Genomic DNA, 27,552 nt, shown 5'->3' with positions numbered 1-27,552 from the left:
ACTCTTACCATCAGAAAGTTCTTCCTGATGTTCAGTCAGAATCCCTTTCTTCTAATTTGAAGCTTGCTCCCTCTTCCATGGGACATCCCTTTACTTAAGTTAATAAATCACAAGAACAACAAACCATACCTGGACTGGTTCTGTAGGTGCTGTAGAACTTGAGGGTTGGGGCAGTGTGGTAGTCCTCTCACTGCGGTCTGGCTCCTGAGAAGTACTTGGCTTTGGCACAGCCCTGCTCTTCGTCACGCTGGTGGTCACCAGCGGAGCTGTGTTCAGTTCCGTCCTGGCAACTTCGGTGGCCGTGGTTGGCGTTTCAAGTGTGATTGACTGCGTCGTGGCTACAATGGTGATAAAGGGGGGCAAGACTCTCAGGACAGTCGTTGGCTTGGACATGGGCATCGTAGCAGAGGTGGTGGTGGTGGTGGCAGCAGTTGTGGTGGTGGTGGTAGCAATAGTACTAGCGGTAGCAGAGGCATCAAGGGCTGCGGTGCTAGCAGTGGTACCAAGCGCTTTCCGGATGGTGACCGCTGGTGCTTCGGTCACCCTGGGGATGTAGAGGCTGCTTGTTACTGGGTCAGAGGTGGCTTCCTCTGCAGGGAATGGTGCAAAGGGGGTGGCTACTGGCTGCACAGAGGTGGTGGGCAACATGGGGGAAGTTGTAGGTAGGGTGAGGGGTGCATCTGTGTTGAGCCGCACAATGGTCTTGATCCCAGAGTCCTGCTCAAAATCTGTAAGGGAAGCAAAGGTTAGGATCTGACTGTTCAGAGTCACTGTAGGGACACAGGAAGCTGCTGTCTACAAAGTCAGCCATCTAGCTGAGTTTTTCCTACACTGACTAAATCTCCAGGGATTCCAACACTGACTGAATCTCCAGGGATCCAGACCGGAGTCCTTTTCAGCCCTACCTGGAGGTGCCAAGGATTGAACCTGGAGCCTTCTGGATGCAAAGCATGTGTCCTACCACTGAGCTAATGGTCCTCCCCATTAATAATTTTATCTACACTGTGCTTGAGGCTTCCCACCAATGTTTTATTTGCAAGCCACCTTAATAGTGTTTTTGGCCTTTAAAAGTAAGCCTATAAGCATTTTAAATAAATGAACCAGACATTCAGTAGGATGAGGAGAATAAATGCATTCAATGTTCTGTACAATGTTTGCTTCTGGAAGGCTAACCAGCTGTCTGCTTCTGAATTCCAAAAAATTTACATTCAACCTCTGGGTTTTTTTCTCCCCACAACCACCACCAAAACCCCCCACAGATTTTCCGTAATAACTCTGCCACCAATATAAATGGAGGAGGAAGAGTGATCTCTTCTATCCAGCCACACTCAGCAGAGTGACGTCCCTCCTTTTAAGGGTCTTAAATATGTACTCACATCCTGAGCCAGAGCCTGAGTAGAGTTCCTCGATTTCATCAATTTCTTCATCCTCAAAGGAGTCATCATCTCCAGAGCCTTCCAGGTCAATGGGCCGCTCATAATTTTCATTCCGCCAGTGCTGGGCCTGGGTTCAAACATCAAGAAAAACAGACTTAATACTTTCCAGTGCAGCAACGTGTGCAGAGAATAAGAGTCAGCATAGGCAGTAATTTTGGAGGCTGTAATTTTGGAGCCCAGGGGCGTAGGCAAGCTGTCTTATATTGAACTAGACCATTGGTCCATTTAGTTAAGCACTGTCTACACAGACTGGCAGTGGCTCTCCATGGTTTCAGACTGGGGCTCACTCCCAGACCTACATGGAGATGCCAAGGAATGACTCTGGGGAGCTTCTGCGTGCAAAGTAGAAGCTCCACCACTTAGTAAGAGAGGAAACATACACAGGAGCTGCCATCATGCCTTACCAAAAGGGTGGAAACCTGTTGTCCTTCAGATGCTGTAGGACTCCTGACTTCCATCAGCCCCCTGCCAGCCTGATTAATGGTTAAGGATGGTGGGAACTGGAGGGCTCTAACCTCTAGAGAGCCACAGATCCCACCCCCCTGGTCTTGACAGTCAGTTGGTGGTTTACAAATTCCATGTTAGCAGCATATGAAACTCCCATTGTTATAGGAGCATTTTGCAACAAGGAATTTCATTAGCACGAGCAGTTTCTGAGCTCTGGGCACAATGCTGTGCCTAAGATTTCAGATTAAAATGGCAGAGTGGAAGGAAAGGAGGGCCTTTTCCTGCCTCCCCACTTCCAACCACTCTCTGAAGAGTGGAGAAAAGGCCTTCTTAAGAATATTAGCGGGGCGGGCGGTTGAAGGACTTGACCGTGTGAAAAATGAACATGATATTTTAGCTGTAGTTCATTCATTTCCAGCTTTGTATTCTTGTTATTTAAAAAGTGTGCCTGTACATTCCATTGTTGCTCCCATTACCTAAGTTTAAGGTGCCATTTAGCTCCTAGTGTTCATATCTCAGTTTCTAACACTGCATTTTAGTATATTACAAAACAGGAGGCAGGCAAAACCACAGAGTTTGTAGAAAGAAGAAAAATGTCACAACAGAAAACCAGTACAGTGGTACCTTGGGTTAAGTACTTAATTCGTTCCAGAGGTCCATTCTTAACCTGAAACTGTTCTTAACCTGAAGCACCACTTTAGCTAATGGGGCCTCCTGCTGCCGCCGCGCCGCTAGAGCCCGATTTCTGTTCTCATCCTGAAGCAAAGTTCTTAACCCGAGATAATATTTCTGGGTTAGCGGAGTCTGTAACCTGAAGCGTATGTAACCTGAAGCATATGTAACCCGAGGTACCACTGTACCTAAGAACGCTGTTGTTGTTAATAATTACATGCCCTTCATCAGCAGAGTCCAGGTCAGTTACAGCAATTAAAAATTAAAAACGGTTTAAACAGAGCCACAGAAATAAGTAGGCCCTGAAAACACACGTCTCAAGCATCAAAAGAAGTGAGCCTTCAGAACATAAGGAGAACCCTGTTGGATCTAGCCAATGGCCCATCTAGTCCAGAATCTTGTTCTCACAATGGCCAATGTGGGAAACCAGAAAGCAGGACTCAAGTGAGCACTCTCCCCTCCTGGGGCTTCCAGCAACTGGTATTCAGAAACATCATTGCCTCCATCTTAAGTCCTACAGTACGTCCAAACAAAGCACTCTGGCTTTCTGCTCCCCTTCCTCGCCCTGGATCGAGCTTACAGCATGGCCACCAATCTTTCAGCAAAAACCACTGCTTGGGTTTTACCATACAACAGGGGATAATGCCCTTTTAAACACTCTACTGTGAAATTCAGCCATGTGGCTTCCAGCTGTAGCTTTACTGAGACTGCAGAAGAAGCAGAAGCCTGGGCAGTCCAGCTGTCACCCATTTAGCACATGGAGCTGTGAGGAAGTGGGAAGGAGTCTATGTTTAAGCAGCGAGGTTCCCCTCCCAGGTCCTGTCAGCGCTATTGTCAAATCAGCAGTCAGCCACCTGGATGGCGGCAACGAGATCCCAACTTCCTCCTCAGAGGAGAGCATGCTCAGCTTATGCCAAGGAAGCAGAAAGTTGGGAGGGGGGAGAGACCAACAGAGAGGAGAAACCACGATGGCGGCTTGTAGACATGCCTTGAAAATGTGTTCTCCTTTTTTTTAATTCCAGAAGGATTTTTATAATTGATTTCTGCTGTTTTAAATTGCAGCTGGTTGAACGGTGCTGAGTATTACAGCTGGAATTTTTTGAACTGTATTTGCAACAAAGTGGTGGCTTTCCACTAGTGCAGAGGAGGCAAAACCTCAGGCCAGGGGGCCAAATGAAACCCTCTGGGTCTCTCTATCAGCCCCTCAGGACACTTGCCAGGTGACACAGCCTCTCCTGAGGCCACACACCTCACCAGCCATTATTCACATGGCCCTTGAGTGCCGCAAGTTTTGTCGTCTAGCGAATTTTTCGTCTTGCGAATCACGAAATCCCATAGGAATGCATTGAAAATCAATTAATGCGTTCCTATGGTCAAAAAAAGTCCAAACAAAGCCAAATTTGGTACAACAACAGTTTATTAACTGCTCTTTAAAGTCACACATACTGTAAAGAGCAGTTCAAAAATTGAAGGGAAAATAAATTAACTTTATAAACAAAACATGTCTTTGTTTTTAGACAAAGGAAACAAAGTCGCGAGACGTTTTCGTCTTGCGAAACAAGCCCATAGGGAAATTCGTCTTGCGAGGCAAATCGAAAACGGAAAAACCTTTCGTCTAGCGAGTTTTTTGTCTTGCGAGGCATTCGTCTTGCGAGGTACCACTGTACAGAAAGTGGGGAGGGAAATGCTTTTCTCCCTCTCTTAACACTAGAACTCTTGACCATGCAATGAAACTGAATGTTGAAAGATTCAGGACAGATGAAAGGAAATAGTTCTTCACTCTGTGCTGTTAAACGATGAACATTTACTCCCACTAGAGGCAGTGATGGCCACCATCTTAGATGGCTTGGACAAATTCATGGAGAATACAGCTATCAGTGGCTATGAGTAGCCACCAAGACCATATAACACCGGTCCTGAAAGACCTACATTGGCTCCCAGTACATTTCTGAGCACAATTCAAAGTGTTGGTGCTGACCTTTAAAGCCCTAAATGGCCTCGGCCCAGGATACCTGAAGGAGCACCTCCACTTCCATCATTCAACCCGGACACTGAGGTCCAGCTCTGAGGGCCTTCTGGTGGTTCCCTCACTGCGAGAAGTGAGGTTACAAGGAACCAGGCAGAGGACCTTCTTGGTAGTGGCGCCTGCCCTGTGGAACGCCCTCCCATCAGATGTCAAGGAAATGAACAACTATCTGACTTTTAGAAGACGTCTGAAGGCAGCCCTGTTAAGGGAAGTTTTTAATGTTTGGCGTTTTATCATGTTTTTAATATTATGTTGGGATCTGCCCAGAGTGGCTGGAGAAACCCAGCCTGATGCGTGGGGTATAAATTATTATTATTATTATTATTATTATTATTATTATTATTATTATTATTATCATCATCATCATTATTATCATTATTATTATTATTATTTCATAATGGTTTTGGTCTATATGCACAGTTGGAGGCAATTGATGGAAATTAAAAGGAAGGAAAAGGGGCAGAGGCAGAATTGTGAGCGTGAGTGTGTGAGAGAGAGATGGGAAGAGTGTAGGATGGTGAGCAAAGGAGGGAAGAAGTGTGTACATATGTGTGTAAGAGAGAGGGGAGGGGATGTATGAGAGAAGGTGAGCATGTGTGTAAGAGAAGGAAAGAGAAAGCTCTTAATCAATTCAAAATGCATTATTGTCAATTACAAGGACAAAGATAACAAAAGGTGGGATGGAGTGACCTCTTCCAGCTGGAAGGGTGGTTGAGAACAATCAATCAGATGAAAAGTGAGCAAGTTCCACACACACAAACACAGACAGGGCTAAATTTGATTAGTGTGGAACGAGGCAGTTATTCAAGAATTCTGCACATAAACGGACCAATGCTTGATAGGGTTGTGACAGAAAACATGATGGTAACCAGCACAGACAGAACAAAACTAGCACTGTATGTTCCACAAAATAGGCTCCAGATACAACTATTTATCAGGCTGGAAATCTTATTTTGCATGAATTAAGGCCCCTGAACATTTTTCAATGGTAGTCCCACACGCGATGCATACCAATAGTTCAGCCTAGAGTGTGACAGCAGACAATTCTGTTTTATCGAGGATGCCAAACACAAAATCAAGTCACATTACAGTGGTTCCTTGGTTTTTAGAACATTGGCTATCATAACTGCACGTAAGGGATAAAAAATATTTTTATTTTCATCATCTACAATACTGTCTTATTCATTTTACAGTACATTACATTGATTATTGCTCATGTTGAGAGTAGGCTGGTCTTCTACCACCTAACCACAGTATGCACTTTTTTCATTAATATTCCTTTCTAAAAAAAATAAAAAATAGCTATTTAATTAGTTAAAAAGGCATCCATTTTCAGTTTATCATCCTAGCCAGCGAAGACAGGAATTGCTAGATTTGGGATATTGCAGTTGACCTTACATAAACCCTAACAGCATTGTGGGGTGTAGCTTTTTCACCACTGAAAACAAAGAGAGGAAATGAACCGCTTGAATGTTAACAGACCAGCCCATCGCACTCCCTTCAAACATTCTAACCTAGCCACCCACCAGGAAAGCCTGTGGGATTGGCAGAGACTACAGTTGTGCTAAAATATTCATGGTCTAGAAGCATGTGAACTGGAAGATGTGCTGTTTGCATGTTCACAGAGAAGGAAAGAAATGATCTGCGGGAGGAGAAGGACAGCAGTTTTCAGAGAAGATCTGGAGTCTGTGGAGCACACAGCTTCTCCTCTTACCTAGGGTACACGGAGATGTCATTTAGTGACACATGGGAAAGCTTTTCTTCCACGACGAATAGTAGGCATGGGGAGAGGGATTTGGATTGGAACATAGAATTACAGAATTATTGAATTGTAGAGTTGGAAGGAACCCCGAGGGTCATCCAGTCTAACCTCTTGCAGTGCAGGAATATCAGCTAAATCAAGGGTCAGCAACCTTTTTCAGCCTTGGGCTGGTCCACCGTCCCTCAGACCATGTGGTGGGCCGGACTATATTTTTTGGGGGGAAATGAATGAATTCCTGTGCCCCACAAATAACCCAGAGATGCATTTTAAATAAAAGCACACATTCTACTCATGTAAAAACACACTGATTCCCGCACCGTCCGTGGGCCAGATTTAGAAGGCGATTGGGCCGCATCCAACCCCTGGGCCTTAGTTTGCCTACCCCTGAGCTAAAGCATCCAGGACAGAGGGCCATCCAACCTCTGCTTCATAAATGCCAAGGAAGAAAAAGTCCACCACCTCCCGAGGGAGTCCATTCCACTGTTGAACAGCTCTTACTGTCAGGAAGGTTTTCCTGGTGTTTAGTCAGAATCTCCTTTCTTATAACTTGAATCCATTTCATAGAATCATAGAATCATAGAATCATAGAGTTGGAAGAGACCACAAGGGCCATCGAGTCCAACCCCCTGCCAAGCAGGAAACACCATCAGAGCACTCCTGACATATGGTTGTCAAGCTTCTGCTTAAAGACCTCCAAAGTAGGAGACTCCACCACACTCCTTGGCAGCAAATTCCACTGTCAAACAGCTCTTACTGTCAGGAAGTTCTTCCTAATGTTTAGGTGGAATCTTCTTTCTTGTAGTTTGGATCCATTGCTCCGTGTCCGCTTCTCTGGAGCAGCAGAAAACAACCTTTCTCCCTCCTCTATGTGACATCCTTTTATATATTTGAACATGGCTATCATATCACCCCTTAACCTCCTCTTCTCCAGGCTAAACATGCCCAGCTCCCTTAGCCGTTCCTCATAAGGCATCGTTTCCAGGCCTTTGACCATTTTGGTTGCCCTCCTCTGGACACGTTCCAGTTTGTCAGTGTCCTTCTTGAATTGTGGTGTCCAGAACTGGACACAGTACTCCAGGTGTGGTCTGACCAGAGCAGAATACAGAGCAGAATTTGTTCAAGTCCTGCCATCCAGAACAGGAGAAATCAAGCTTGCTCCATCTTCAACATGACATCCATGTAGATATTTGAAGACGGCTGTCATATCTGCTCTCAGTCTCCTCTTTTCCAAGCTAAACATACCCAGCTCCTTCAACCATTCCTCATAAGATTTGGTTGCCAGACCCTTGACCATCTTGGTTTCCCTCTTCTGCACACATTCCAGCTTGTCAACATCCTTCTTAAATTGTGGTGCCCAGAGCTGGACACAACACTCCAGGTGTGGTCTGTCCAAGGCAGAATACAGTGGTGCTACTACTTCTCTTGATTGGGACCCTAAACTTCTGCTGATACAGCGTAAAATAGCATTAGCCTTTTTTTTTGCTGCCACATCACGCTGTTGAGTTATGTTAAGCTTGTGATCCACTAAGACCCCTAGATTCTTTTCACACTCTACTATTTCTGTTGATGCACCCTTGTGCCTTCCCCTTGGGCCACTAAATGACATCTCCATGTACACCATGTACCCATGAATTAAAGCCACCCTACACCCTTTGACACCCCCAGTTTGACTTGCATTCCCCTGTGCTGACTGGGAAAGAAAACTCAACTGTGCAGGGACAGGTAATGTGGCAAATCTCACATCTTGCCTGGCCTTAGGCTTGCTCTCTGCTTGGATGCAGATATGCAGGCAATTCTCCCCCTGCTCCATTCAGAGCTGTTTGAGAGTCTAAACTTTGACTCCTGCGCCTGTACTCTTCTGCAAGCTTGAAGTCCAGCCTGACCAACAGACTCCATTTGGAACAAGATAGAGAAATCCTTTTAGTCTCAGAAATACATTTCTGGGTGTGAGGTATCTTAACATTTCTCCAGCCGTCTCCCATTCTTCACCATAAACATTCAGAACATAAGAGCCCTGGTAGATCACATCCAAAGTCCATGTAGCCAAGCATTCTGTTCTTGCTGTGGTCAACACAGAGGCCAACTCCTAGGGACTGTGGGGGTTTGGCCCCACAATAAAATATTTGAGGGAGCCTGGCTCCCACAAAGTTGATGGGCATTTCCATTCAAATAGTGTGTTTGCACTGCATCATGCGGTCGATTATGCGGGGCGGGACTTACCTGGGCCCCACAATCTTTTAGTCAAGTTGACTTGCAGAAGCATGACCTGAGGGCAATAGCGCTCTCTTCACTTGCAGTTCCTAGCATGTGAGGCAGAACCTAGCCATCATGGCTAGTAGTCATTAATAGCCTTCTGCTCTGTGAACGAGTCTGATCCTATTTTAAATCTGACCAGGTTGGTGGCCATCACTACATATTGTTAGGTAAATAACATAGTGCGGGTGGCGCTGTGAGTTAAACCACAGAGCCTAGGCCTTGCCGATTGCAAGGCTGGCGGTTCGAATCCCCGTGACAGGGTGAGCTCCCGTTGCTCGGTCCCAGCTCCTGCCAACCTAGCAGTTCAAAAGCACAAAAGTGCAAGTAGATAAATAGGTACTGCTCTGGTGGGAAGGTAAACGGCGTTTCCGTGCGCTGCTCTGGTTCGCCAGAAGCGGCTTAGTCATGCTGGCCACATGAACCGGAAGCTGTACACCGGCTTCCTCGGCCAATAAAGTGAGATGAGCGCCACAACCCCAGAGTCGGCCACGACTGGACCTAAGGGTCAGGGGTCCCTTTACCTTTAACCATGTGCTGTGTGAACATGGGAAGCTGCCCTATACTAAGGCAGATCCTCAGTCTGTCTAGTTGAGTACTGCCTACACTGACTCGGCAGGATTCAGGTATGATTCTCTCCCAGACCTACCTGGACATGCTGGGGAATGAACCTGGGACTTTCTGTATGCAAACAGATGCTCCACTGCTGAACCACAGTCCTTCCTTGGACTTCTGTCTCTGCTGTAATTTCTCTCCTCGCATGAATACCCCACCCCAAAAATCTATCTGTGTATTTGTAAGAAGAAAAGGGTGTGATGCCAATCTATCCCTCGCAAACTCGGAGGGAGATGGAGCTCATCACTGCAAGGATAAGTGTGCGGATGTAGCAAAGCACTGAAAATCCAGAGAGGGGGGATATCAATAAAGCCAGGTTTTAAAATACAGATAGATGGACTGAGGAATCCCACCGGGATACCATCCTAATAGTCACTTACATGACAACAGTAACCATAGAAACCAATTCCTCCATCCTAATGGCTGTGCTCTGATCTCCTTTTCAGACTTCAGAGAAAGACGAGGGAGAATGAACATCATTTTGAAGTCAAGAGATATTCTTGAACACTTTGATGTCTAGCTCCGCTTCTACGTACCAATAGGATGACCTTGGCTATCCCTGCTTAGCTCCTCTAGGAAAGTCAGTTCAAGCTGAGTTGGTTTGATGGAAAGCAAACCCATAAATGCTTCACGGAGGATTGTGCTTTTTTAACTGCGATGGCAGAGTCAAATCAACATTAAGAGGGGGAGAAACCTCTAAGTCAGTTAGCCTATATAGCTTAACAATTAGTTTTTGACAGCAATCACATTCAGACACTTTGAGACATTTTAACAGCACAAAGCACTCACAGAGTAGCCTTCGTTTGCAATTCATTCTCGGTTTCTGGCTGACTAAGAAAATAAGGAAACCACAACACCCTTAGCATTCAAATAATTTCCAGGTTAGTGGAGGAGCCTTTGCCAATCTGGAGTGGTTTGGAGACCCCCTATCCCCCCTCGGAGCCACAATTCCCAGAATTCACTGGGAAGTCAGATCAACTGTTAAACCCCTCTGGGAATTGTAGCCCTGTGATGGGAATAGGGGTCCCTTCACAACTCTCAGCGCACCCTCAACAAACTACAGTTCCCAGGAAGACATGATGGTTTAATATTGTATGGCATGATACTGTATTGGTATGTATTGCATTGAATGTACAGTGCAGATGGGGACAAAATCAATTCAAATCCAAAATAGATTCCAACTGGGATAAATATTTTAGAAGGCTTGTTGGAAAAGGAACATCTTTAGCAGGCATTAAAAATGCATCGGAGAAGGCACCTATCTGATATGCAGTGGGAAGGAATTCCAAAGGGTAGGTGTCACCACACTAAAAGCCTGATTCTGACATTGGGCAGAACAGGCCTCCTGATAGATCCCAACTCCATTCAACCATGGTGGTTACAAGAGATGGTCTCCTCCTGGACTGCTGCAATCTCCTTTACCCCACAAGCTGCACCATAGAAGCAAAGGGCTCTTATCAAATTTGCATGTGATGATGATCTACATGCAGGCTGCATGCTAATTCCTACACAGGCATCTCTTAACATGCAAAGCATGTCTTTCACTATGGGACCCTGAGCGGTAAGAGATTAGTGACAGAAGACATGTTTTGCATAAACAAACGCAGCAGTTTAAACCCTAAGTATTTCGTTTTATTAATTTATCTACAACACTCTTTGACCACCCCGATCAAGAAAGATGTCTGGACCACCCAGTCAACAAAGTTCCTCATCAGTTCAATTTCCTGCCTAAAACCCAGAACAAGTAGCAAAATAAGGTTTAAAACCCAGCAGAAATAATCTGTTCCAAGGGCAAAAATAGAAAAGGTTTAGGAGAATTGAAAGGTATTCATCTGAAAGGATTTTAATGTAGGCACCAGTTGAGCTTTGTGAGGGAGGATATTTTGTCACTACAAAAAAGGTTCTCTCCTTTGCAACCCCACACCTTGCCTCTTTAGGTGGGAGGACCTCCAATGACGCTCTCAAGGACCAGCCAGTTATATCTGGGATGATCTTTCAGGTAACCTGATTATCTCTCCAGTTGGAATCTCTGAGACAGCCTGGCTAAGAATGCCGTGTTTGATTCAGTGCTAGTCAGAGCATGGTACTGCTCTATGCAGAGCAATGATCTGGCTCAGTATAAAGGTAGCTCTTTATTAGAGGAACGGGACACAGCTTGGCAATGCACCAGATGATGCTCAATGATGCAAACCAACTGCCGGCTCCCAAACTTATTCTGGATCACTGCAGGACTGCTACTAAAAATATCAGCACAAATAGATAGGTGTAACATGATGGCCACAAGTGGTGCTCACACCCTCCTCCGCTGAGAACAGGGGAATCTCACACCATCTCGGGATGAACTTAGAATAGAATGAAAATGATTAACATTTGGGCAGCGCAGTTGTGCAACTTAGGTCTGAACAGAACAAGCCAATGAGAAACATCACCTCTGTGAGACATGCAGGCAGCAGAGTGCCACTCGATAGCATTGGTGCTGTCTTTTGAACAAGAAAGAGTAAAATATAGGATCTACCACCATGGTGAGCCTAGTGGTCCTTCCAGATGTTGTTGGACTCCAACTCCCATCAGCCCCAGCCAGCATGACCAATGCTCAGGGATGAAAGGAGTTGTAGTTAAGCAATGTCTGGGGCCCCTCAAGAGTCCAATGTTGGATACATCATTGGGGTGAATCAGGGGAAGGGTCTAGCATCACGTTCTGTGGAACTACCCATAGAGTACGGTTACCAGACATCCCCATTTCCCGGGAGAATCCCCGGATTTGCAAATAAGTCCCCGGACAAATTCCATCCCCGGAATGTCCCTGGATTTCATCTAATGTCCCCGGGAAACGCAGCAGCAGCAGTCTCAGCAGCCCGGAGCAGTTGGCTCTGGCTGGCTTCAGGAGCTGCTCAGAAGTCCCCGTATGATGGTGGTGCAGGGGCTCTAAGATGCAGCTTCTGGGCTGCCTCCACCTTCGCTGACCCCAGCAACTAAGCTGTGAAGGGAGGCTACATGCTGCCTATTGGAGCAGCCTCCCAACTCCTACTTGCATGCAAGCAGGAGCGGTGTGGGGAACTCTCAGCTGTGAAGGGGGGCTTCATGCTGCCTATCAGAGCTTGTGTGCAAGCAGGAAGGGGCAGGGATCACTCAGTTAGGCAACAGGAAGCCTCCCTTCCCAGCTGAGGGATCCCCGCCCCCTCCTGCTTGCACACAAGTAGGAATGGGATTGGGGCTGCTCCGATAGGGAGGGAGGCATCACGCTGCCTGAGACATCCCTGCGTCCTCCTGCTTCCACGCAAGTAGGAGTTGGCATGGGGCTGCTCCGAAAGGCAGTGTGAAGCCTCCCTTCCCAGCTGAGGGATCCCTGCCCCCTCCTGCTTGCACACAAGTAGAAATGGGATTGGGGCTGCTCTGATGGGAAGGGAGGCATCGCACTGCCCAAGCCTCACTGCCGCCGCCGCTCTCAGCCCTCCTTCTCCGCCTTCCATGCCTGACCCACCGCGCACCGCTTCTCCACCACCACCGAAGAACCAACAACTCAGGGGCTGCCCAGGCTCATGGAGAAAGGAGATAGAAGCCTCAGAGGAAGGGGAAACGTGGCGGTTGAGGTCAAGGCAGTGGCCGCCCCTCTGCCACCGCCATTGCTGCAGAATCAACGTCCCAAATGTGTAGTAATTAATTAATTAACATGTCCCTGGATTAATTGAAAAAAATCTGGTAACCTTACCATATAGCTCAACTTGAAGCAGGGTTGAATACCACACACAGAGGCCTCCTTGGGGCAAGGGTTCAAGGGTTCAAGTCCCCCTGAGAGCAAAACCCATTTAAGGGGCAGAGGGAAGCTTGGCGAAGTCAGTGGTAAAACTTCGATGCAAAAGTTCCCTGGTTCAAGTCATCTAAATCCTGGCAGCTCCAGATAAAGGCTGGGAAAGACTCTGGTTTGAGACTCTGGAAAGCTGCTGCTACAGACCAGCCTTCCCCAACCATATGTTTTAGACTGCAAGTCCCCTCATACATGACCACTGGCTATGCTGGCTGGGGCTGATGGGAGCTGTGGTCCAAAACATCAGCTTGAAGGAGACCAATAAAGATAATATATAGCTGGACCAATGATCTAACTGGGCTTAAAACAGTTTCCTCTGCTGTTCCTGTGGGGCAGTCATAAGGCAACAGATTCAACAAAAAGAAATGTTAATCTTAACACTTTTCTGATGAGGTACTAACTTTCACTACAAGACACCCAGAACCAGCTAATTGGAACAAGACATGCAGATAACTGTGGACTATACAAGCTGTTTGCAGTATTTTCAGGTACAAATCATATTAAAATCAGCTGGGGGAGAAATGTCCATATGGTAAAAATTAGTCTGCAACGAGTGTGCTTTAGGGGGAAATCTATATCTTCTATGGCATGTTGAAAAAAAAATTTTTAAAAAAATTAGGCAAATCCTAAGTTGGTATATAATACAATGGATATAAATAGATAAAATTGGCTTTATACACTCCAAAATTTATCAGGATTTATACACACACACACACACACACACACACACACACACACACAACCCTATAAAATGCTGGTCACATGCCTGTTAACACCACATTATTTCCAAACTTGCTCTGTTCTCTCTCCTGGGAGGAGATGTGAAGAAGTCATCCACTGCCCCCCTGGCGTTAAAGTGAGATGAGGAATGACAAATGAGCAACCTGACTGTTGGCACAAATTGCATCAGACCGGCTCTGAGATTTATTCTTGGCTCCGAGGTTGGAATATAAGATTGCCACGAACAATTCATTTCCCCAAGGATCTAGTTCTCTGGGAGTGTTTTAAAATAAAATAAAAATCTCCCTGCCCAACCCTTTACAGTCAAGTCGCAGCTTTCAGACACACAGAGTTTTGCTACTTAGACTTATTCATAGAGGAATACTAGAATTTGTTTGATTTTGAAGGTTTACCTTTCCTTTTTTATTTATTTCTGGTAAATAGCATTATTAGGGCCCAAAGCATACAAAAAACTATGCCCAAATATTATAGCCCCTGAGGCTGCACTTGGCTCAGTACTCTGTCTGTTCTGGCAGGCAGTGGCTCTCTAGGGCAGAGGTGGGCAAGGGCCACATTGCCTCATAGGAACCTTCTGAGGGCCATATGCCAGTGATAGGCAGGCAAAAGTGGTTGGCGAAACCTACGGGACTTTCATCTTTGTACAGTAAATAGGTGTTTCTAATCCAAGCATAGGCAAAGGCTGGCCCTCCAGATGTTTGGGACTACAATTCCTATCATCCTTGACCACTGGTTCTGTTAGCTAGGGATGATGGGAATTGTAGTCCCAAACATCTGGAGGGCCGGAGTTTGCCTATGCCTGCTCTAATCCAACAATGTCTGGAGGGTCACAGGTTCCCCTTGATACATGAACCCTTTGCTCATCCAGCAGGGCTCATTTTGTGAAAGCTCATGTTTGAAAGTAAAGTGGTGAACTGAATACATTATCAACCCGTTCCATCACTTTCTGGTTGATGCGAAACTTCTGGGCAATGACAGAAGCTACATAGTGTCGATTATTGCATTCATTACCCACCCATTCATTCATTTCAGATGGAAGTCAGGCAAATCAGCCCTCGCAATCTCATGCTGCCAATTGCTCTCAAAATTAGCCTATGCCGTGACTGTTAAACAAAACTTGCAAGGGCAAACGCTTAACTGTGCAGGCATTGAACTCTGGGATGATGTGTTTGCTCATAGCCGGCAATATGATGCTCTTGGCAGAGCGTGCTCATCTCAGACAATTGGAGTCCTTGTCCAAGAGAAGAGACGGCTTCCGCCACCGTAAGCCACCAACATGGCGGACAAAGGGCTCCTTTGAACCGACAGCACAATGCTGTAGATTTCACCACACTTCAGTGAAACATATCAAAGCATTCAGACAAAGAAATACTGGGAGATCCATTTCTTTAATGTACGTATGAGTAATACCCAGCAAGCTGGAGCAACTCCAATGTTCTAAGCAGAGGCAAAGAATTTGCTTTTCCATTAAGACTTTTTTTTATAACAAAGCATGACTAATATGGTCGCATTGCTTTACTGTTCCGTATATTTAGCCAAAGGTCAACAAATACACCTGACAGTTCGCCACTGGCAAGTACATCTTTTAACCTGGTGATTATAACATAAGGGAGAAGCTATCAGTCCACATTCGCTAGACTTGAGCAGGGTGTGATGGTGTGAAGGAACTGGATTCTTATGAGGTAAAATGGGTATGTTAGGAATGCTGTTATGATATGAAAACTGGTATGAAAATGGTTAACTATGGGAGGGGGGGCTAGTATTTTATTCCAGGATAAAGCCAGAAAATATACAGTTCATGTGGGTTTATCCGGTAGTCTGCCAAGAACCACCAGATGAGGCTGTTACAGTTTCAAAAGAGGTCTCTTGGTTAATAACTTGCCAGCTATTGCCAGTTATTTACAGTTATAGGAGTTAACAGCAAAATCCAGCTTTTTTTATGGGTCAGGAGAATTCAAAAGGGCTTACTAAATGGTGATTCGTCCTTCAGTGGGCATTCTATTCAAAATGTACTGGTACTCAGTTACAGGCCAATGAGGGTTTAGAGCTCCAGGGAGATCCTGATTGGTCAAAGGTTTCTAACTGGGATGAATATAAAGGTGGGCACAGGACCGATTGCTGGTAGTTCTGGGAGGTTAGGTGGGGATGAGGGTCAAAAAGAGAGGGAAGGCAAGCTGAGGAAAGACAACCAGTCAGGAGGAGGAGTCTCAACAGGCAGTTATCCAGGATAGCTTTTGACCAGAGTGAGAGCAGCTGACATTTGGTCACTGGAACTGTGACATCAGGCAACTGTGATATCTTTGTGGCTGAGTGATGGTCTTCAAGTACCTGATCAGAAAGAAGACTTCAGTGGAAAGCTGAAGGAAGTCTGCCAAGGGGAAGGCAGCAATCTTATGAGGTGCAAGTGACAGCCAAAAAACTCCTAGTGAGGTTCTCCAAGTTCCTGCCGGTTAACTAGGAGATGAGATAAGGGGGAGTTAGCTTTGTATAAATATGACAATGAGGGTAAGAGCTTAAAGAATTCTGGCAGGATATGGCTATCATGATGGCTCTGTTCTACCTCGGTGGTTGGAGGAGACCGTGTGCTTCTGAATGCCAGTTGCTGGAAAGCACATTCATTGCTTTCTTCTTGTGGGGTTCCCATAAACATCTAGTTGGAGAGAAGGATGCAGGACTAGATAGGTGTTTTGTCTGTTCAAGCAAGGCTCTTTAAGTATATAGTTATCACTTTTGAAGCAACAGCATCAGTTTTTGAAGCCACAGTAAGTGGCTGTCTCATATTTAAAGCAACAGCGACCTATCAAAGCAACTTGATAAGTCAATAAACCCTTGCTGGACCTAGCAAGGAGGACCTCTGATAAAGAACCCTGGTCCATCTAGCTCAGTGTTGACTACAACATTAAGCGGCCAACCTTTTCTGGCCAGAAGGCTGAATTCACTCTGGGGACTACCTGCCACCAGTCAATGTGACCACGCCACACTCTCAGATGCAGGAAACCTCCTCAGAAGAGCCATACTCCTCAGATGGCCAAAGGGGACAATCTGCACACACACACCCATCAGAGTGCTGAGCTGCATGGATAAGTTTGAGCTCCCCACCGCAGTGCTGTGCCAACTTTTGTTTTCTTTTCGCCAACACTGGTAAGATTGGGAAGGTGAGGAAAGAGAAATTTGATGGGAGAAAGGACCTGATGTCCCCAGGCCAAGTGTTAGCCACACCTGGTCCATATTATTGAAACATTTTATTGTCACTTGTACAACTTGTATACAGTGAGATTACACGAGCACCCCCCACACACACACACACTCAGCTCTCTTAGTCTTAATTCCCCTCATTTACTGACGCACACCTACCAAACCCAAAAGTCAGTTGCCCTGTTGTTATCTTTTCATTCAGCAGCCTAACAGCCCACGGATAGAAGCTGTACTTTACCCTGTTGGTGTGACTAATCATGCTTCTATATCTTCTGCCTGAGGGCAGGAGATCAAGAAAGTGCCGGCCAGGATGTGAATCATCCCTGAGAATTTTCCTCACTCTCCTGAGGCAACGTTCTTCCGCGATGTCATCCAGCGGATTCATGGGACAGCCCATAATATCTTGTGCTGTATTCACCACCCTCTGTAGGCACTTCCTATCCATTGATGTCAAACCAGCGTACCACACCGTGATGCAGTATGAAAGGACACTTTCTATTGTGGACCGGTAGAAGGAGATCATCAAATGTTGATTGAAATTGTTCTTCCGCAATACTCTGAGGAGATGGAGTCTCTGTTGGCCTTTCTTAACCACCTGGTTAGCTGGCAGTTGCTCTCCAATGTTCCATGCAAGATCCTTTTCCAGCCATACCTGGATATGCTAGGAACTGAACCTGGGCCCAGCAAAGCATGCTCAGCCTCTGAGCTACAGACCTTCCACAAGCAGCCAGACATGAGTATATCTGTGGAGGTGGCATGCTTCAATTATTATTTGATCAACTACATTTTTATCCAGCTCTAGATGATCAAGATGGCTCACCACTACCACCCTTAAATCCTCACAACCACCCTGGGAGGTTGCTGGGTTAGGCTGTGAAAGAGAAAATGACCAGTCCAAAGTTACCCAGTGAGCTTCAGGGCTGAGTGGGGGTTTGCGTGGGGAAATTTAGCCCAGCCAACATATCATTACACCTCACTAGATCTCTAATTTACGCCTGCACAACACAACACAATGTTCATTAGAAACAGGCACGCCCTGTCCTCCTAAATTAACCTAATCCTTTTTTTAAAGAAAAGCTGGCATTTGTTTTATAGTTATTGTATGTGGTGGAACTTATTTATTAAAGCCTAGTATTAAATGGCACATGTAAATTATTGGGCTATATACCCTGGGGTTCCCAAATGAAAGTCAGGAAGAATGGTTTGGTCCTTTGAATATTGTTCATGCGTTTATATTTCCATTACACCATGGGCTGTAACACTATTTGTTATGCATAATTGATTGCAACAGTATAGGATTAATTTCACAATGGTTGACTAAAGAACCAAGCTACGCGTTGCATTAAAGGCCTGATTTCATCTGACGTTATCTTTTAATGTATGTAGGTGTTTTTACCTCATGCAATTAAAGTCACATGAGGGGTTTTTTTTGGGGGGGATCACTGGCCAACCCTACCTGCCCCCACCCCCCCGGGACATCCCTGAAGGATGCTGTGCTTGTGGAGAGCTTCGCAGATCCCTGGTTATGCAGAGCTCTAAACCGCACTGGGAGCTTCTGATTACAAGACACTGCCTACTGCAGGCATGTTGTACTTTTAACATGGAGGACTGTAAACAATAGGATGGTAATGTAGAAGAATCACAGAATTATCAAGTGACCATGAGGGTTATCTGGTCCATCCCCCTGCAATGCAGGAATCTTTTGCCCAACATGGGGCTCAAACCTACAACTGAAATATTAGAAGAAGAAGAAGAAGAAGAAGAAGAAGAAGAAGAAGAAGAAGAGGAGGAGGAGGAGGAGGAGGAGGAGGAGGAGGAGGAGGAGGAGGAGGAGGAGTTTGGATATGATATCCCGCTTTATCACTACCCTAAGGAGTCTCAAAGCGGCTAACATTCTCCTTTCCCTTCCTCTCCCACAACAAACACTCTGTGAGCTGAGTGGGGCCGAGAGACTTCAGAGAAGAGTGACTGGCCCAAGGTCACCCAGCAGCTGCATGTGGAAGAGCAGAGACGCGAACCCAGATTACGAGTCCACCACTTTTAACCACTACACCACACTGGCTCTTAAGAGTCTCATGTTCTTCCAACTAAGAATGGGGATTGCGGTCAAAGCAACAATGTGCCAGAGGGGCCAGTGCCGCTGCCACCAGCCTCCCACCACATGTGATTTTGATTGCATGTAGAAAACGGATGCCCAAATATGGCTGGTTTGATTTTTAAAAAAAATAAAATAAACCATGGGTGAGGTTGCATACATGCCCAGTCAGAATCGGGACCATGGAACATGTGCGGAAGATTGTTGCAACCGTTTCTCTCCAACGTGTTCATGAGGGAAAACCCACCTTAGATGCTTGTTGTGGGACAGAAACTGCAGCTAGGAAGCTCCCACGACAAATCTAACTTTTTATAAAATCAATCAATCAATCAATCAATCAATCAATCACAGTTCTCATCCTGCCCTTCTAATCTCTATGTTTCTCTTTGTACAGCCTACAGTAATTTAAAAGACTCAAAACTGGAAACCAAAAGCAATGGCTTTATAACTGTATTTAATAGATAAGGTAGATTTATTTTTAAAGCACATTTTTCAGAGAAGACATCTTCCTTTTAAGGCAAAAAAAAAACTTGCTGGAATGAAAATGTCTACAGCAACTGAAATAGGTCAACTGGATAAGGGGGTTTCTTGAGGAAAGGTGTTCTATCTATACAAGTGGTGCAGCTACCAAGAAGGCCCCGCCTCTAGTTCCAATGAACAGTGGCCTCAATCACAGACTGAGGGTCACACAGAGCAGGGTCTCTCCATTTGATCCTAATAAGATTGATACTTCCCTGGGTTCCATAGGCGGAAAGGTGGGGTATAAATGTGGTAATAAAATAAATAAGCAAACATTGGACAGGGTGATTCTGTGTCTCCTATGGCTCAGGGGCTATAGGATTGCTGGAGTATTTTACTACACGGGAACAACCTTATACAGAGTAAGACCATTTGTGCATCTTCTTCATAGAACCCTTGAATTGTGGGGTTAGAAGGGATCACAGCTAAGAAAATGGCCATCCAACCTCTTTTTAAAAACAATAGAAAGTCTACCACCTTCCGAGGTACTCTGTTCCACTGTCAAACAGCTCTTAGCATCAGAAAGTTCTTCCTGATGTTTAGTTGGAATCATTCTTCTTACAACGTCAATCCACTGGTTCGGGTCTTACCCTCTGGAGCAACAGAAAACAAACTTGCTCCATCTTCCATGTGACAGTTCTTCCAATATCACATATTTGGTCTACACCATGGTTTTCCAAGCTTGGGTCTCCAGCCTTTTTTGGACTACAGTTCCCATCATCCCTGACGACTGGTCCTGCTCGCTAAGGATGATGGGAGTTGCAGTCCAGAAATGGCTGGACACCCAAGTTTGGGAAACCCTGGTCTACACTTAATGGCAGCAGCTCTCCAGCATTTCTGGCAGGATTCTCCCCAGTCCTACCTGCAGATGGCTGAGCCTACAGCCTGCGCTCACCCAAGTTGGCATGCAAGCCGTGCTTCATAAAGAGAAGAAATGGAATCATTTGAAGCTGTAATCTGGATGCTTTGAGTGCAATACTACTCACGTTAAGATGCATACCTAAAACAGAGCAAAATAAAATCTTCCTGGAAGACAACTGTCAATAAATGGAGGTGTTATCAGCCAGTGGGAACTGCCACCTCATTAAAATTGAAGCGTGGTAAGAGTGTGCATTCATGCACACACATGTTTTAAATTGGAACATTTTCCATTTGACAACAAAGTTGCCATTCTTTTAAACATATGCTGTTTCCCTTCAAAGCACAGTCCATTAGTATTCTCCCAAGGCAAACACAGCCTTTCTGCAATGAGAGAAAATCCTGCCAAGAGGAAATCTACAGCTTTTCTCTCTCCCCCCCACCTCTTCCTCTCTTTTTTCTGCACAGCAAAGAGATGGCATTTTCAAGACAATAAAAAAGGAGGTCACAGATTTGGGAAAGTTTCCTCCGCTGGCTTCATCTCTGGAGCAGGTTGCTTGTGCAAAGGAGGAAATTCAGCCTCAACACAAGCTTTGTTAAATGTAACTTGCCCAGCTAGAAAAGTTCAGACTAAATAAGCTGAATGAAGGTCTGTGGGTCCATGTGGTGAGCCCAGCATAAGGGGAGGCCATCAGTTATGATGGACGCAATGTGCTCTATGTGGAGCTGTCATTGAAAGGATTTGGAAGCCATGTTGTTATTGTTGTTGTTTAGTCGTGTCCAACTCTTCGTGACCCCATGGACCAGAGCACGCCAGGCACTCCTGTCTTCCACTGTAGTTTGGTCAAATTCATGCTGGTAGCCATCTCATCCTCTGTTGTCCCCTTCTCCTTGTGCCCTCAATCTTTCCCAATACCAGGGTCTTTTCCAGGGAGTCGAGTCTTCTCAGGAGGTGGCCAAAGTATTGAAGCTTCAGCTTCACAATCTGTCCTTCCAGTGAGCACTCAGGGCTAATTTCCTTAAGAATGGATGCGTTTGATCTTCTTGCAGTCCATGGGACTCTCAAGAGTCTCCTCCAGCACCATAATTCAAAAGCATCAATTCTTCGGCGATCAGCCTTCTTAATGGTCCAGCTCTCACTTCCATACATCACTACTGGGAAAACCATAGCTTTAACTATATGGACCTTTGTTGGCAAGGTGATGTCTCTGCTTTGGAAGCCATAGTAACTGGTGCAAAATTTGGAAGCTAGGCTGACTACATGGCATTTTACCAGCTTCTCCAAAAGAATATCATGGGGGACTTTGTCAAAGGCCTTCCTGAAATCAAGATAACTACATCCACAGCATTCCCTTGATTCAACAAGCTTGTAACTCTATCAAAAAAAGATGAAATTGAGTATTGTGTTGTATTGTATTGTATTGTATTGTATTGTATTGTATTGTATTGTATTATGGCTACAACGCAGTAGTAGAGCATCTGCTTTGCAGAAGGTCCCAGTTTCAATTCCTGGCTGGGAAAGCTGGGAAAAGTCCTCCCTGAAAACCTGGAGAGCTGCTGCCAGCCAATATAGGCTTTTCTGAGCTATATGGACCAGTGGTATGACTCACTAGAAGTCAGCTTCCTATTCCTCTCTTGGCTCCTGGAACTTCCATAGACTCCTGGGTGTGTCATCTACCTTCCTAGGCTCTCCTTCCATAACTGGAGATATACATGCGTTTTTAACACAGCAAGACAAGTGTTTGTCTATCATCCAAGGCGATGCAGTCTCCACCAGGGCATAAGAACTGAAGAGGAGCCAAGGAAGGGGAAACCCAACACCAAAAACATTAGGACAGAGATTTGCATACAGGAATGCACACATCCAGATGCAAATTTAGAAACAATTGCTCTTCATTTAAATAGCAGGCAAGGCTATGAGTTGGTGAGCTCTGTGCTTGCTCAGTCTGCTCCCCAGGTGCTAGTTGATGGTGGGCAACTTCAAGGTCCCTGCTGCTCTCCCTTCCTTATGATGCTTCATCTTTAAACTGGACTCAGATCACAGCCCTTCATTAAACTGGACAGCCCTTCCCATGGAGAGCAACATCAAATAGAGGACTGCCCCCTGAGAGCCCTTCAAATAGAAGGATGCATGACTACTCTATTAAGGGGAAGAACACTGACTTCCTCCATGCCATGCATAAATGTAAAAACCCATTCTTATAAACACCCAGATACTTTAGCCACTCCTCCAAGGAAAAGGTGTCCTCGCCCCATCATTCATTTAGCTTGTCCTTTTTTGCACCTTTCCTATTATTCAGTGGCCTGACCAGAACTGTACACACCAGTTGAGCTATGCCAGCTATGCTAGTGGGCAAGAGCCTGGCACAATCAAAGGCATCCTTCCAGAAAGAATCTGAATTACTCAATGGCAGGCAAAGCTCCAACTTCCATGGCGCCTATGACCCGTTCATCTCCGCAGACTAACACTCCTCAAAGACTCGCTCCCAAGTGCTTCATGTTCAGAGAAATCTGGGGAATGAGAGCGGAGACGACGCCACCATGAGAACAGGGCACAGCTACAGGGAACTGTCCCTTCTCTCTGGTGGGCCTTGCAGGACAGATCTTGTACATGAAAGAAAGGGGAAACTGGCAAGACCCCGCTTGATTTATTCTGCATGGAAACATAGGGGTCATTGTGCTCAGCTGGGATGGGACACGCTAAAGAACACTAAACCATCTATTACCCTGTTTCTTGTGTCCCAATTCCTTCCTTTTTATTTATTTATCTTTTTTTAAAAGGGGGGCGGGGGCAACAAGAAAGCTCAGCTGCTGGCATGGCACCATTGAGGCAGTTTGCCTCAATGAACGCAAAGTCTAAGAATGGATGCTATTCAAACCACCTCCTTCTAAGGATCTAGCCTTCAGCTAAGATGCTACTGTTGTGGTTTCCTCTGAGCCCTTTGATCCAGGCCAGAGACCCATCTGCACTATATATTTAAAGGGGTATCATTACATTTTCACTAGACATAGCTTCCTCCAAAGAATTCTGGGAACTGTAGTTTACTAAGGAAGCTCAGAGTTGTTAAGAGACCACTATTCCCAGCACAGAGCTACAATATGGGAGAGAGGTTGACTGTTAAACCTCTCTGGAAATCATAACTCTGTTATTCAATAAGATTTTCTTTCAACATAATACTAAAAAGCTTGCAGAGGTGAAACCCAGACCAAGAGGAGCTAGATAAACAGGAAGGGAAGGGGTCTGGGTTTACAAAAGACCTGCCAAGCCAAAAGATATGTGGGTGGGACAACCAGCAAGGACACATTCACCCAGCTAAGCTTCAAAACAAAATTTTAAAAATCTTTCCAGTAGCACCTTAGAGACCAACTAAGTTTGTTATTGGTATGAGCTTTTGTCTGCATGCACACTTCTTCAGATACACTCATACCAATAACAAACTTAGTTGGTCTCTAAGGTGCTACTGGAAGGATTTTTTTTATTTTGTTTCGACTACGGCAAGACCAACACGACTACCTACCTGTAACCAGCTAAGCTCAATTGTGATGCCTTTTTTACCCTGTACCTCCTTTGCTCCTCTTTGGTCTTTGCAAGGGAAAACCAGAAGCTTTCTGGTTGCATCATCACCTCTGATTCCTGGTCCTCCTGAAGGTAAGAGGACTTCACCAAGCAAGCAGGGAAGGGCTATAGCTCAGTAGTAGAGAATCTGCTTTGCACCCAGAAGATCCCAGGTTCAATCCCTAGTATCTCCTGGTAGGGCTGGGAGAGAACCCAGTTGGAAAGCTGCTGCCACTCAGGGGGAACAATACTGAGCTAGATGAACCAACTCAGTATGAGGCTGTTTCCTACTTTTCTATGTCAGATGAGTGAGTGGAGGCAAATGCCCAGCATCCCATCCAATGCACTATGGTCAAGCTCTCCAATTGCTCCCCCCCCCCCAAAAAAAAAGAAAGCCTTTGTGGGAGAGTTTATTTATTTTTAATTGGTCTTTTAGTCCACGTTGGATTGGACCATCATCCTCTCCCAAGAAGCCTTTTCCATCCTCTTCTTGAAACCAGATTCCAAATGGAGCCATTCCTTCCTCCCTTATGTTTGCTTGAGGAGCAGGGAGGGAGGTTATGTTCTAAAAGATGCTGCTCTGAGTTATGTGCCATCCCTGCTCAGGGAAATCTTTCAACAGCTTTGGCCTGAATGAGAGCAGGGGAAGGTGAGTGTTCTCTGGTTTTCAAATGAAGTGAAATGTAGGACACATTTATTAGGTGTGAGCAACTTGTCAGAGCTGTTGCCTGGGTTTTGCGGGGTTTGTTTGTTTGTCAATCCCAGGGGACATGCTTTTTTTTGCTTGAAAGGAACAGAATCAGATTCACATTTTCATTGACTCAAAGCCTATACTCCTTCTTTCCGACCAGTTAGGTTAACCTGTGACAGAAACATAATAAAAAAGTTCTAGTGCACCAATTTATGGTGGAAGGAGATCCCCTTCAGGCAGATGCATAAAATGTTACTCTCGGCGGACAGAAAAGCCATGTTGGACTTTCAAAAAATATGAAGTGCTCCTGTCCAGAATTGCCACCAGCTGGCCAAGTCCTCTTCTGGGATACACCATTACACACATCCAACTACTGGTCAGAATTTCATGCCCGGAGAACGTTTTTCAGCCCTCACTATTATCAGCTCCTTGCTTTTTCCTAAATATTCTTTGGTTCTTCTTCAAATATGGGGTTTACCTAAGCATCATGGGACCTGCAACAAAATATTGCGCTGTGGATGGATGGAGTGCCCCTGCTCGAAATTCTAGCCAGCCATGCCCTCTCTTCCAGCTGCTGCATTCTGTACCCATTTCAGTTTCTAAACCATCTCCAGAAACACCTGCACCTGGAGTAATCTAACCTGCATGGAACCAAGACATGCATCTCTACATAAGCTCTCCCTAGATAGACTAGTTTGGCAACAGCAGTCCTAAGCTGGTAAAGGTAAAGGGGTAAAGGTAAAGGGACCCCTGACCATTAGGTCCAGTCGTGGCCGACACTGGGGTTGCGGCGCTCATCTCACTTTATTGGCCAAGGGAGCCGGCGTACAGCTTCCAGGTCATGTGGCCAGCATGACTAAGCCGCTTCTGGCGAACCAGAGCAGCGCACGGAAACACCGTTTACCTTCCTCCGGAGCAGTACCTATTTATCTACTTGCACTTTGAGGTGCTTTCGAACTGCTAGGTTGGCCGGAGCAGGGACCAAGCAATGGGAGCTCACCCTGTCGTGGGGATTCGAACCACCGACCTTCTGATCGGCAAGTCCTAGGCTCTGTGGTTTAACTCACAGCTCCACCCACGTCCCAGAAGCTGGTAAAGGGCACTCCTTATCATGGACGACATGTTGCTCCTTTTGAGTACAAATCCATGCATGCTTACCTAGAAGTAAACTCCACCGAGCACAGCAGAAGGTACTTCAAAGTAAACACACACAGGACTCCATTGTTAGAACCTATTTTCTTCCCTGCTGGGGACGCACTGCAATGTTCTTCAGCTTGAAGAGCACCATCTGTTCAGATTATATTTATAATAGATACCCTCTGTGATTCAGAAAGCATCTACTGATTGTTACAGAACTTGGGCCCAGTATTTCTCCAGGCAAAGTGATCCTTTCCATTACATGGATGAGCCACGTTCAATAGCCTCCTTCCCCCTTTCTTTAATTCAAGGTGGCAACGCTCCTATGAGTTATCAGGAAGCAAGATGGTCACGTCAGTACATTTATTACTTCCTCTAAGGCTGGAGAAACACATTTTTAAATGAAACAAGCTAAAAGCAGGGCTGCATCTTCTTGTTGTTGTTGTTTTAAAAAAATCTGCATGTGTGAATGTGGGCCACGTTTTTTCTAACTTCTAACAAATCTAGCTGCTTGGGGTCTTGTGCATTAAAACAATCTAGCACCTGAGAACCTCAGACCCCATGAAGAAGCCTTGGGTGCTGCAGGGAGAAACGAGCTGGTAGCTGTCGATCTAAGTTATGGATTCAGAAATGAATGCTATGGTGTTAACTGGTGGTGACAGCTGCAATCCAATTAAGGCAGTGCAGCTTAATTAAACCATTGTAAATAGAGACTTTAGCATTACTGGTGATTGGCAGGCTTGGTAACCCTCCGCAACAGTGAGATGGCCTGGATCCAAAGAACTACTTTACGGAACACCTCAGGGCTCAGACATGCCCAGTGCAATCTTTGAGTTCTTGCAGCCTTTCGACATCAGGTCCACTTGCCACATCTCAAGCAGCTTTTGAAACTCTCGATTTCAGAAATGACATGGCTACAGGGCACAAGGGAACTGCTTTCCCAGAAACAGGAGTCCAAAGAACAGACTAAGCAGGAGATGTTGGCCAAGATGGAGCAGGCCAGGTTGCTGGCAGAGGAGGAGAGCCTAACGTCTGCTTGGGTGCAACACCTTGAGTTTATGGCGGACCTTCATGGCCACCTGGAGCATGACACTGACAAAAATGATCATAGGTCAGTGGTAAAGTGTCTGCCTTTCAATCAAAAGGTCCTGGGTGATACTGGAACAAACTGGGGCAGGTCACATGGTTAAGCCACAATCACAGCACATAGAGTGTGTTTGGCTTGTCATCATCTGCTTCCAGGTCCTGCACACATCTCCATTTCATGATGCCCTGCATGCTTTTGCTGAACTCTTGTTTTTACTAAGATGTTGCTTTCCCATTGTTCATTTATTGCATTTCATAGAATTTGTATTGCTTTCTTTTGTTGTGTTGCATATTGTTTTATTGTTTTACTCCTTCCTGGTTGAACTCATACTATAAGCAGTCTGGGGAGTGCCGCCCCCCCCCCCGTTCTTCCCAGTACAGTATCTAAAGCACAGGGTATAAACTGGCTCTCTGGAATGAGCAGCCACTGTGCTAAACTGCTGTCACTGCTCTTACATTGCAGGCCTGCCATCTTTCCCTCTATCTCATCTCATTTCATATCTCACCCACTTCTGCTTATTTGAACCCAGGTTGAGCTGATCCCTTCCCCCTCACATGACAGAACTCATTCCAGAGCTTTGTCTGACAGATCTGGAGCAAACATGGAGAATCTTTGGTTCTCTGAGTGTTGCTGTACTATGCTTCCAATCACCACCCCCAG

At 45.6% G+C, this 27,552-nt stretch overlaps 1 protein-coding gene and 1 long non-coding RNA gene across 2 annotated transcripts in view; one reads left to right on the top strand and one right to left on the bottom strand.

Annotated features, from left to right (window-relative positions):
- LOC308591360 overlaps positions 1 to 27,552 on the top strand; it is a 329,063-nt gene that overhangs the window by 23,396 nt on the left and 278,115 nt on the right. The gene's annotated exons all lie outside the window — the stretch shown is intronic.
- The window catches only part of SDC3 (syndecan 3), a 126,956-nt gene that overhangs the window by 18,893 nt on the left and 80,511 nt on the right, over positions 1 to 27,552 (bottom strand). Inside the window, exons 2-3 of the mRNA XM_081202006.1 lie at positions 1,377 to 1,503; positions 130 to 728 (exon numbers count right to left, since the gene is read on the bottom strand). Coding sequence (XP_081058132.1) covers positions 130 to 728; positions 1,377 to 1,503 — 726 coding nt within the window. The remainder of the gene's footprint in view (positions 1 to 129; positions 729 to 1,376; positions 1,504 to 27,552) is intronic.

The sequence above is a fragment of the Podarcis bocagei genome (genome assembly GCF_964188305.1).
Source record: "Podarcis bocagei genome assembly, chromosome: 7".
NCBI lineage: Eukaryota > Metazoa > Chordata > Lepidosauria > Squamata > Lacertidae > Podarcis > Podarcis bocagei.
Note: the sequence above shows the minus strand (reverse complement) of the source record. Positions and strands in the feature narration are given on the sequence as shown.